The sequence below is a fragment of the Salvelinus namaycush genome, chromosome 29 (genome assembly GCF_016432855.1).
Source record: "Salvelinus namaycush isolate Seneca chromosome 29, SaNama_1.0, whole genome shotgun sequence".
Classification (NCBI taxonomy): Eukaryota; Metazoa; Chordata; class Actinopteri; order Salmoniformes; family Salmonidae; genus Salvelinus; species Salvelinus namaycush.
In genome coordinates this window covers 22,407,211-22,419,866 of record NC_052335.1, presented here as the reverse complement: position 1 = coordinate 22,419,866, position 12,656 = coordinate 22,407,211, and the positions used below count along the sequence as shown (strand labels likewise).

The window sequence follows — 12,656 nt, the reverse complement described above, 5'->3', positions numbered from 1 at the left end:
TAAAAAAAGACAGATAAGTCTAGAAAATAGGCATAGCTTTGGCTGCTGGACAGTCAGGTAGAATGGGGATTTCTTTGCCGACGGTCATCTGCTCTTAAATGTTCTTGCATCGTCACTGACAGTCGCTGTCACAGTCGGTGTGGCAGAAACATCAAACACAGAACAACCAAAAGGCACTAATAAGCATGGCTGTGCCTGGCTTAGTGCAGTGACTGGGTCCTGTGTGACCTTCAGATGTGAGTTTGGATAATAACACATTAAAATCACTACCAGGCAGCACAATGGGTCTTTATTGCACCAGGCAGGGGTACAACACATGAAGCAGCCTTGACTGCTGCATCTTTCAGAGGGAGGATCCCATTCCCTTTCTCTCCCCTGAAGGAGGGACCAGACCAGTGACCCTGATCATGATGTAAACGGATACATCAAGTTAAGGAGCGAGAAAGAGGACAGTTTTGGGCTGCCGTAGACTAACGCATCCCAGGCCCTGGACAGGAAAGTACCTCCGCTCGGAGCTGCTGTTCCCATGGATAGAGTGAATTCCCTCCAGGCCATACTGTCCGTGTGTTTATAAACACCTGGTCGGTGTTACTGGCAGCACTAAGTTCTCTGGAGGTATCAGACTTGGGATGGGTGAGCAGCCTCCCCCCACCCAACATCCCAAACACATCCCCCCAGCCCCATCCAGAATTACTGCAATCCAGTTACCAGATGTAAAAAGAGCATGTCACTCCAGGAGACGATAAGTAACGTATCTGCTCAAGATCCTGTAAATGTCAACAGTAACATTAGTTCTACTGGAATAGACTTGGGTGATAGTGATAGGGGTGCTGTGTTAGGGGAAATTATAGGGTATAGTGTGGAAGCCTTTCATTAGGTTGGTATGTACAGTAACGCCAATTAGTGTGAACTCCGGTTGCCATGTTACTTAATACAGAAAGTTTCAAAAGGTTAAAAAGCCACAACTTACTGCAGATCTGACGTTTGATCTCCTTTGTAGGGTCCAGCCAGCACTAAAGAAGAAACAAAGGAGATGTCAGCTTTGGTATTAACAAGTACGCAGAAATTCTAACACCGTATCAAACTTCTACCAATTAAATCACAGACTTCATATGTTCCCTGTTGAGTAACCATGGTGATTGGCAACACATGTTAGAATAATGAGCTGGGATTTTGATTGTAAAATCATTCGTATTGCAATTAACTACTTGGCCAGACTATACCACCTAAACACAGAACACTGTGCCGTTTCTAATCAAAATACACTAGGCCTTCCTTTTTATTTCCCTTCTCAGGTACTTTAGTAGATCAGGTATGTCAAGAAAAGTAGATTCAAAAACAAGACAGAAGGTAGCATTTGGCACAGAGCTGCTGTAGAGCATAACTCAATTTAGCACCAGTCCAGACCACAGACAAAACTAGCCATGGTGGTCATTACTTGTCTGATCCCTGAACTTCAACACACCACTTTCATATAAACAAACGCACATGATGAAAACACAGTCCACTAAACTACACAGCCTAGCCTCTTCCCTTGTCTCCACCGCCCACCCCCGTGGCTAGCCTACAGTTTCCAGTTCAAAATGGAACAAAACTCAGCATTTAGCACCACCGCAAATATGCTGATCTCGCTCCCAACAGTCTCCCTCACTGACTGATCTGGAGCCTGCAGACAGTGGAGTGTGTTGACTGTGTCATTAAGCTCCAATTACAGTGTGCAGGGGAGAGTTTAACATCCAGGCCCAAAGTCATAAGATGTGAGAAGGATAGTCTGAACAAGGTATGGGTTCAATTACTATTTTAAATAATTTCAAATACTTTAGGTGTGCCTGATTGATTGGCTGTTGCAATGGAACCAATATAAGTCCCAAAAGTGCAATTAAAATAGTATTTGAACCAGTGTTGGGATCAATTCCATTTCAATTCAGGAAGTACACTGAAATGACAAATTCGGCCTATCCTCAATGCTTTTCAATTAGGAACATTTTGAATTGGAATTTGGTTTACTTTCTGAATTTAAATTGACCCCAACCCTGATTTGAACCCAGGTCTTCTGTGAAACAGGCCTGCTTGGCAGTGGGCAAGAGCAGAGTCAGTTTGGACTGAAGTTTGTGAGCGGAGCCTCGTTTGTCTCCAACCAGTGATATTACAGCGCTCTCCAATAAACCGTGTCGACACAGAAATGGAAAATAACGGATGTTCTTCCCTGGAAGCATATGTGGGTTCTCTGGAGGTTTACTGCACACTTCAGACATCCTGTGAGGATGGGGTGGACTTAAAAACACAGGGAAGTACTTTATCATCCATCACAGTTAAGAACCCCTGTTTGTTCATTCAGGGCTTTGTTAAAACTATCAATTATATGGTCTATCAAGCCCGCTGAAGGTTTAGAATGTCTAAAGAGCGCATTTTGATCTTGAGGAATATTATGTGGTAACAGTTACAAGTCAAGCCATTAGTCATTGTTGCTATTGTAGCAGAGAAACAATATAAAACATTTAGGACATAATTGCAAAAACATCTGTGCCATTAGGTGAGAAGGTTGTTATATGATACATTTTATGAAGTAGTTAGGCCTAAAGTAGTACTGGTACTTCAGAAACAAAACATACAAAAAAATGGATTGGAAAGCTTTATGTACAAGAGGAGTTTGTATTTTGTAATGTGTTTGCTGTTCTGGAAAAGCCTCAATGTACAAGAATATGGTACAAAAAAACCCGACTTTACCGTCTGGTCTGCGTTGTCTTTGTAACTCAACCCAAAATAGTCCTTCTCCAGTAGGTTCAGGGCTTCACACACTTTGAAAAACAGGTACTGGCCTTTGGCCCGTTTCTACAGAGAGAGAAGAACAAAGAGAAGAGAATGAAAACCATTACATTAATCATCAATTAAAAAGAACAGTTGACATTTAGAAATAACGACCTACAACCGCAGCGAGGCAGATTATTTAGAGAACTGGACTCGGGATAAATATTTCTACCACCCATCATTCCTCATGCATTTCATTTAATGGAAAACACCCTTACAAAACTTAAATGACAAAACCTTAAATTCCACAATCTTTCACAGTTCATTACAACAGGGTTAATTTACATGGAGGTTAATTTATGTGGCTCATGAATGCAACAGCTGTAATGGTTGTGTGTGTGGAAAGTGTCAGAAACTCTAGAGAATGCACCCCCCCCGGGACATCTCTTGGGTGTGAGCTGACATTTGCCCTGCAGACAGACAAACATGCAGCAGTTTGGGACAGCTTGGCAGCTCTCTTCAGCTGGTCCTGTATTCGCCTACACGGCAGAACTAGACACAGTATGGGCATTACAGAAAAATCCCCACAGAAGCCCATGAACTGTGTGATCACTGCATATTGGTCCTTTGACACTCGTGGAATAAGGGAGCAATTTGAGATGAATTGCAGTGTGGACAAAGGGGACAAACTCTACCACACACTAACTCCTCGGGGTAACACATTGCCTCAGACGGAAGGAACAATAACCATAAAAAGTCCAAAGGACAATGACACTGCATTGGGGGGGAAAATAAAGAATGCTGTGCATTTGTTTTTCACCTCCTTGGGAGAGTCGAGACATTTAAGGTATGCTGGTATAACAGACACTGTTACATTAGATAGTCTGCACACACACACACACTCAACATAATATCTGCTGGGAGGCAGCAACATGCTGGTAGCCAAAGGAGTGCAGCCCTGAGAGACAATTTGGCACCAGGTGGATTCTGAGTTGTGTGTGTCTAAGATTTTGCCTTCAAATAAACATCTCTACACATGACCTTGCATCTTCTGCCATGGCACGTCCCTCTGAGCTACATATTGATCAATCAGAACAGGAACTCAGTTGAATTTTTATTTACATTGTAAATAAGAATTTGTTCTTAATTAACTTGCCTGGTTAGATAAGTTAAATAAAATAAACAAGGCTGATGGGGAAGACAAATGTTCAGGGCCAGCTCTTTCTACTACAAAAGCACTTTAGTGCTGACTGGTCAACAGTCATTAAGTATTGTTGGCACAGAACAAAATTGATTTTACACATGTTTACTATTGATCATGCAGAAGCCATTGGCCTTGGAGTGCATTAGGCAGCACTGTAAAAAAAAAACGATGTCAGTTTGCCCATTAGACAAGAGATTTCAGATGCTTCAAATTGAATCTTGGGTTACAGTGCAAATGCAATGGAACTGTCTGTGCCCTAGGCTGATAATTGTGTCTGACAGAGAGAGACCGCAGCACAAGCAGACAAGTCATGATATGAATTACTGCCTCCTGCTCCGTGTCATGTAATTCCCAATAAAATATATGTTTGATGGCTACATCTCATTGGAACGAGAAAAGCAACCCAATCTCATTGGTAGGTGTAATAGTAGAGTAGAGGTCGAACGATTATGATTTTTCAAAGTCGATACCGATTAATCGGCCGATTAGTATTTTAATTTATTTGTAATAATGACAATTACAACACTGAATATACACTTATTTTAACTTAATATAATACATCAATAATATCAATTTAGCCTCAAATAAATAATGAAACATGTTCAATTTGGTTTAAATAATGCAAAAACAAAGTGTTGGAGAAGAAAGTAAAAGTGCAATATGTGCCATGTAAAAAAGCTAACGTTTAAGTTCCCTGCTCAGAACATGAGAACATATGAAAGCTGGTGGTTCCTTTTAACATGAGTCTTCAATATTCCCAGGTAAGAAGTTTTAGGTTGTAGTTATTATAGGAATTATATTTCTCTATACCATTTGTATTTCATATACCTTTGACTATTGGATGTTCTTATAGGCACTTTAGTATTGCCAGTGTAACAGTATAGCTTCCGTCCCTCTCCTCGCCCCTACCTGGGCTCGAACCAGGAACACATCAACAACAGCCACCCTCGAAGCAGCGTTACCCATGCAGAGCAAGGGGAACAACTACTCCAAGTCTCAGAGCGAGTGACGTTTGAAACGCTATTAGCGCGCACCCCGATAACTAGCTAGCCATTTCATATTGGTTACACCAGCCTAATCTCGGGAGTTGATAGGCTTGAAGTCATAAACAGCGCAATGCTTGAAGAATTGTGAAGAGCTGCTGGCAAAAGCACAAAAGTGCTGTTTGAATGAATGCTTACGAGCCTGCTGCTGCCTACCATCGCTCAGTCAGACTGCTCTATCAAATCATAGACTTAATTATAACATAATAACACAGAAATACGAGCCTTTGGTCATTAATATGGTAGAATCCGGAAACTATCATTTCGAAAACAAAACTTTATTCTTTCAGTGAAATACAGAACCGTTCCGCAAATGAGCTTGTTAAATCATCACCCGTTTGTCGAAGTAGGCTGTGATTCAATGAGAAATTAACAGGCACCGCATCGATTATATGCAACGCAGGACACGCTAGATAAACTAGTAATATCATCAACCATGTGTAGTTAACTAGTGATTATGTTAAGATTGATTGTTTTTTTATAAGTTTAATGCTAGCTAGCAACTTACCTTGGCTTCTTGCTGCCCTCGCGTAACAGGTAGTCAGCCTGCCACGTAGGTGCCTCGTGGAGTGCAATGTAAGGCAGGTGGTTAGAGCATTGGACTAGTGTTAGGATTTATGTTTATGCACTATAGGCTGTTAGCATATTGGTTGAAGGTGAATTATGTTTTGTTGCACACACACACACACAATATAGAGGGGGGTGTGTGTGTAGTTGGGTAAGGACTGACCACCACAGGCCATAAAAGCTGTGGACGGTCTGGAGAGGGGAGGGGTGCATCACTCTGGGCCAACCAGGATGGTGAAGAGACTGGACAATACCATATTAGGAACTGTTTCAGTGTAGAATCGAGAGGGACACAGGATGGAGCTGCTCTACCCAACAACCAGATGTGGAGAAGGAAAACGCCAAGGGGCTTGGACAAGATCGGGGGCCCACAAAGGAGGAGCAAGAGTATGAACCATGCTAAACCTCTACTATGATAGGCCAAATGGACAAGTTGAGAATAAAATTGTCATAGTATAAAACTACTATTTTGAGTACATTCCACAGTTCTCTGATGTACCCTGCGCGGAGATACAGTGAACCCGTATATACGAAAATTGCATTTACCATTTATCGTTTGAGTTTAATTAAAATACTTAAAATATATTCGGTGACTATGAATCACATTTTGTCCTGATGCCAGATTTGAACTGACGCAAATCTCTTTCACTAGTAACCGGAAGGTTGCAAAAACGAATCCCCGAGCTGACAAGGTAAAAATCTGTCGTTCTGCCCGTTAACCCACCGTTCCTAGGCAGTCATTGAAAATAAGAATGTGTTCTTAACTGACTTGCCTAGTTAATCAGAATCGGCCCTAATTAATCGGCCATTCTGATTAATCGGTCGACCTCTAGTACAGAGCCACAGACAAAAGGCTTCATAAAACTTGTCGTATACTGTATAATCCATCCAAAGTGTTAGCCTGTTTCTTACAGCCTTTAAAAAAAGAAATCACAGATCTATTTACGCCATGTTCAACTGGAGGTGAGGTAAACACACACGACCCTAATCCCCACGGTGTTGGTGAGAGAGATGCTCCTTCCTGAGGGCTGTCGTAACCAGGACAATGCGCCATGGAAACAAACAAACTTGTGCATGAGATGCAGATCATCCACTATGGGTCTCTATGGACTGAAGCCATCCGTCAAAAAGGTGTAGCTAGGCCTATGCTACGCTAGCGAACTACTAGCTTGCCTCATTAGGATTCATCCATTGGCCAGCGCTCTACAGTGCAGGTCAATTAGCTCAGTCATTAACATGCTAACAGAGGGCCAGGACCAAGGGCTTTGCCCTGTCAGCTTTAGCCTCGGAAGGAGCATTACCTATTTTGCAATCACACGTCAAGCGAGTTTGCGTATGTCTTACGTCAGTATTTGTGTGTACATTCCCTATACATGCGCGCCAAGCTTTGACTTACAAAGGGTGTAGACAAAGCACCAGAAATCTTCTTCGTAAACAAAGTCATGCGTTTGGCACATTACAGTAAATGAGAACGAATTATGAATGCTAGCGAGTTGCCCTGAAAACACCGAAAGTGTGTTCAATAATGCAGCGGTGCAGGAGATGATGCATACAGTGCCATGTTCAATCGTCATACTGAACCAAGTTAAACCAGCCCATAGAGTAACAGTGGCACAGCCAACAATACACCCAGTGATGAGGACTAGCTGGCCAAGTGGAGATGGGTTAGTGCTGGGTGCAGGGCTGCAGCCTAATTGAAATTGGCAGGTTGGAACAAGCAAAAGGCCTGGTCTGTCTGCTAATGATTTAACAGAGCACATGGTTAAGGGTAGGAAGCCGTTTTAACTCACCAAATTAAATCAGTGAGGTGAATTACTTAGTAACGTAGTTGTAGTCACGCTCGTTACCTATAACTACAGTTATTTTGTATACTTTTTTAAATATTTAACTTATTTCCAGAGATCTTCGGAACTACCCACAATGCACTATTTCTCAACATCGTGGATGTTGGCGGATCTACTCTGTGCTACAGAGTTTGTATGGTAGCTCGGTATATATATCAAGCTGGCTAACGTTAGCCACACCTCATGCGCTTCACTGACTTTGTGGCTGTGTTATCTAGTGGAAACCGTTAGCACTGCAGGATCTGGTGCCTTCTTGCTGTGGGCTCAAAACAAGAGAATAATCATACCTGTTGGCTCTAATTGTGTAATGGCGGTACCTTGTCTGTTCACCTTTCTGTTTTGTCAACTTTAAGGCATGTTCTCTGAAGTAGGCTACGGGAGATTGGTAACATTTCCGACCTTGGTTTAGTGCTAACATGCTAGCTGACATCTAGAATCGATTTTGGTTTTTCGCGCTATAGCTATTAGATTTTCCCAGACTCTTACCGTCTGTAAGACTCTGCTCTTTTGAGCTGGGAATATGTTTTAGTTGTGTTCTAACTGGTCTCCAGTAGTTGGGCTCGAGCATGCTGACCATAGCCGTGCCAGTTGGCTAGGCGAATAGCTAAAGTTAGTTGGCTAAATAGCTAATGTTAGCTGGATAGCTTTTTTTTGCTGGCTGGCTGGCTAGCTAAGATAACTGCATATAGCTAACATTCTTTGATATACTGTATTTCAAAAACCTTGGTTTATTTGAATGCAGCTGTAAGCTAGGTGTTGATAGCAACTGGCTGACTCATTCAGTGCTAATGTAACATTCGCAGGCTGGTAGGGCTAACGTTCGCAGGCTAGTTAGCAATCTTGCACGCTGATTTGCAAGAGTGAATCTTTACAGCATGATTTTAGTCAGGGACGCAAACTGGTGAAGGACAAAAAAAAGGTGACACTTTTCCTGCACGGAAACACAAAAAACCTGTGTAAAGAGCAAGCAATCGTGCTTATTTTCAAAGTAGTGTCGTCACAATACCAAAATTGGACTAGTGATGCGATACCAGGCAAAGTATCACGATAGAGTAGTAGGCATTCTGTGCTCTGTCAATGACTTTGATTTGAGAAACAGACTTTGGATCGACAAGATTCAGGTAGATGGCCTATTTTGAGCTCAAAACGGCGAATATCACCAAAAGTATTGTTTGTATCCCTGTTTAGCGACGGTAATTTTTTTAATATATAATATTTGATAGTTACATATTGGGATATTCTTTGACAATATCGCAATATGTGATAATTGTCTGTACCTGCACCAAAACTCCAGTATTGTTCCTTCATAGTTTGTTGTCGATCTTTTTAAAAATAGGGAGCCCATATCTTTTCAGCACATGTATTTAAATGACTGATCAAAACAAATCTCTCATTGCGCTCTCGTCTCTGTGCAGCAGATAGACACTCACTAGTCAGTTTATTAGGTACAAACATCTAGTACTGGGTCGGACCCCCCTTTGCCTTGTGAACCGACAGAATTCTTCAGGGCATTCAACAAGGTGTCGGAAACGTTCATCCCCAAGTTGATCTATGGGTTGAGGTCTGGGGACTGTGCAGGCCACTCAAGTAAACTGAACTCGCTGTCATCTTGCAGGTTATGATTTTCCACTCCTCAATTGTCCAGTGTTGGTGATCGCGTGCCCACTGGAGCGGCTTCTTGTTTTTAGCTGATAGTAGTGGAACACAGGTGGTCGTCTGCTGCAATAGCCCATTCGTAACAATGTTCGACGAGTTGGGAGTTCTGAGATGCTGTTCTGCACTCGATTGTTGTACTGCACCATTATTTGTCTGTTTGTGGCCCACCTGTTAGCTTGCACGATTCTTGCCATTCTCCGTCCACCTCTCTCAATGAGCTGTTTTCGCCCACAGGACTGCTGCTAACTAGACTTTTTTGGGTGTCGCACTATTTTTCAGTAAACGTGAAAAGCCCAGGTGGTTGGCCGTTTCTGAGATACTGGATCCAGCACGCCTGGCACCGACGATCATCCCACGCCCAAAGTCACTTAGGTTATTGGTTTTGCCCATTCTAACGTTCAGTTGAACAGTAACTGACTGCCTCATTGCCTGTCTCTCACTGCTTGTAGGAGCAATCCATTTTTGTGAACGGGGTGGTGTACCCAATAAACTAGCTGGTGAGTGAATATTGTGAGCAATATGTTCTGAACATCGAATCGCAATACATATAGAATCGTGAGAATCACAATACATATCGGCACCTACGTATCGTGAGGTCCCTGGCAATTCCCAGCCCTATGATTCCTATAAGGACACTCAAAGGGTACATCTCATAAGGCGTTTTCAGATTTGCACCATCATTTTTTATTTTTTTTAACAGTATCAAAGTAGGCCTACACATTGTCCTACTAAACAAATGACAGATTTGGCCAAAAATGTAGGCCTCTTTAAACACTGGAAATCCACACTGGGTTTCTACTCATTTGGCTTTATGGGAGCATGCCTGATGGTCTGAATATTGTTTTGCAATCAGAGAAGGGACGGTTCCATCTCTGGGGAATTAGAGACAGGGCGGGAGAGAGGAACAGAGTGGGGGAGAGAGAGGGGAGTATGTTACGCCGTCTGTCCATGGCTGGAAGAAACCTGATATCCAGATGCAGTTTTATAATTTCCCATAGGCTTTTAGAGAATCAGCTGGAAAACACTCCACCTCTTCAACACGATGAGAATCAAATTCACACGAAGAAACATCTAGAAAATCATGGGGCAAGGAGAGAATGTGACAAGACAATAACTCAAACACCCTTAAAAGCCTTTTGGTTTCTATCTGCAGAGAGGTGTGTTGTGTGATGGTGAGGCTGGTCTCTGGATCCCCAGAGCTCTGGGCTGTTACAGCGGATTAGACTCAAATGTATCCATCGGGACTGGAGCCCTAATGCTCGATGAGCTGGATGGCTAAATAATGCAGCAGGAGTCTGTAGCCAAGCAGAGCGCAGTGGAGGCAACATTGTACTGCACAGAGCCACACCACTGGCTGAAGAGGAGAGGACCGTGTTGCTGCACTCACTAACTGTGCCCCTCTAATGAGCCCCAGACGCCATTACTGTTTGTTGACACACAACATATTACGGTTTCATCACTCTTATATTGCAAGGCACTCACAACGCAAGGGAAAATACTGTATGTATGCGTGAGGACGAGGACATACTGTACCTTGAGTTGCAGGGCTTTGTCAGAGTGATTGAGAATCATGCTTTATGTAGTGTGGCAGTACCAGAGCACTGTGTTTCTATGATAGCTAATGCATTAGACTCAAGCTCTCTCGCTGGTACTACAGAGATTCATTGATAGGCTAGTACTCTTTAGATATGCATGACTATTATTTTCCAGTACACTGACATTACAGAAAGGGTTGATTGATGGAAGATCAATAAAGTAGGACAGGAGAATGAAGGATTGGATAATCAGAGTCGTAGTCATTAACCTGGCAGTTGAGTGACGACTAAGGAACTAAACAACAATGAGAGAAGAGCAGCCTATAAATAATTTTTACAAAGGGAGACTGTTGAGAATGTCTGAAGCGACCCTAGTGTGTTAACATGACACATGCAATTGTTTTCCACTGAGGGTTAGTGTTGGCGCTTGCTTTGCTTCTCCCCAAAAAATTAAGGTTAATCTCTGGAACGCTTTGTTGTCCTCATTCATTTTCTTTTTTTTTTTTTCTTTTTTTTTTTTTTTGGGGTGGATCAGCTTAATATTGCGGAAAGAATGTTGCTTCCAATGTAATTGTCTGCATCATTTCCAATCCCCCATATTTTTTTGGGTAAATATATATATCCATACACGCATGCATACATATATACATATATACATACACATACCTATATAGACATACATACTTTTTTAAAGAATATACCTTTATTATTATTCCCCGCAACCCTACCACCGCTCCCCCAATTGGAGTAAACTAATAAACACTTCTGCTTTTACCTTCAATTTATACATCTTATACCTATTTTACAGACACAGACTACTTTATAATAGTTCTCTCTTGTTTGTTCTTAGTCCTTCCTCTATTTCTGTTGTCCATCCAATTTTATTTCCACTTGTAACTGTGCTATTTCACAAAAGCTCCGCACCTATACACATTTCACAGATCCCGTATGCCCTACATTGTTTATCTTGTTATTAGTCCCACCCTTCAGTTCTACTCAACCCTTCCCATCTATCTTCCAACATCATCCATTTCGGATTTTTATTTGCCATATATTTTTCAACTGTGCTGTGATGCTTCACAAAAGATTTGAACCTTCCTATTCTCATAGCTTCTACAGATTGTAAATTAAAAATAAACATTTTTGCTAAAATAATTATTATATTATTGATTGATTGACTATGGCTTTTCAAATCCCCCAGTATTGCTATCTGTAGCGTTAGTTCTAGGCAAATGTTGCAATTCTTCAGCCATTCCTGGACCTGTGACCAAAAACGAGCTACATATGGACAATACCAAAATAAATGGTCTAATGACTCTGCCTCCTCACAGCAGAATCTACAGAGCTGGGAAGATTGTATACCCCATATATATAACATTCTATTAGTTGCAAGAATTTTGTACAATAATTTAAATTGAAAAATTCGAAGTTTTGAATCCGGCGTTGTTTTGCGTATCAATTCATAAACCATGTGCCATGGAATGGGTACATCGAACATCTCTTCCCAACTATTTTGCAATTTATATGGCACAGCTGTCAGTTTTTTGGTCCTTAAATGAAATTGGTATATGTTTTTATTTATCACACTTTTCTTTAACCATTTATGTTCTTTAATACAGGGCCGACATACAAGTTCCTTACTTTTTTCCCCTTCTACTTGCCTCTTCCATTTTTGTGGTAATGCTGCAATTAATTGGTTGTAATTTTGGGTAGAGCAGACATTTCCATATGTCTGTGTGAGCTGCATGTGTGACATAACTCCACCAGTCCTATTTATGATATCATTCACAAAAATTATACCTTTTTTAAACATTTCTTCGATAAATACAGTTTTTTTATCAATTACTATATTTGAATTTAACCACAATATTTGTTGTACTATTTGTTCCGTCCTTTCAGGTGGATTAAACTGAAATTGCAACCAACTTTCTAAGGCTTGTTTAAAAAATAAGGATATTTTGGAGATTATTTCCTTTTCAAACAACCGAAAGTGAGCAGGTGTAATCTGAATAAAGGGAAAAAGGCCCTTCTTGAACATAGGATGAGACATTCGTACCAA

The 12,656-nt window shown here is 41.4% G+C and overlaps 1 protein-coding gene across 4 annotated transcripts in view; it reads right to left on the bottom strand.

Annotated features, from left to right (window-relative positions):
- Positions 1 to 12,656, bottom strand: part of LOC120024086 (band 4.1-like protein 2) — a 106,746-nt gene that overhangs the window by 31,623 nt on the left and 62,467 nt on the right. For all 4 annotated transcript variants that reach the window (XM_038968211.1, XM_038968214.1, XM_038968213.1 and 1 more), the window contains exons 4-5: positions 2,728 to 2,832; positions 971 to 1,013 (exon numbers count right to left, since the gene is read on the bottom strand). In XM_038968211.1, the coding sequence (XP_038824139.1) occupies positions 971 to 1,013; positions 2,728 to 2,832 (148 nt within the window). The remainder of the gene's footprint in view (positions 1 to 970; positions 1,014 to 2,727; positions 2,833 to 12,656) is intronic.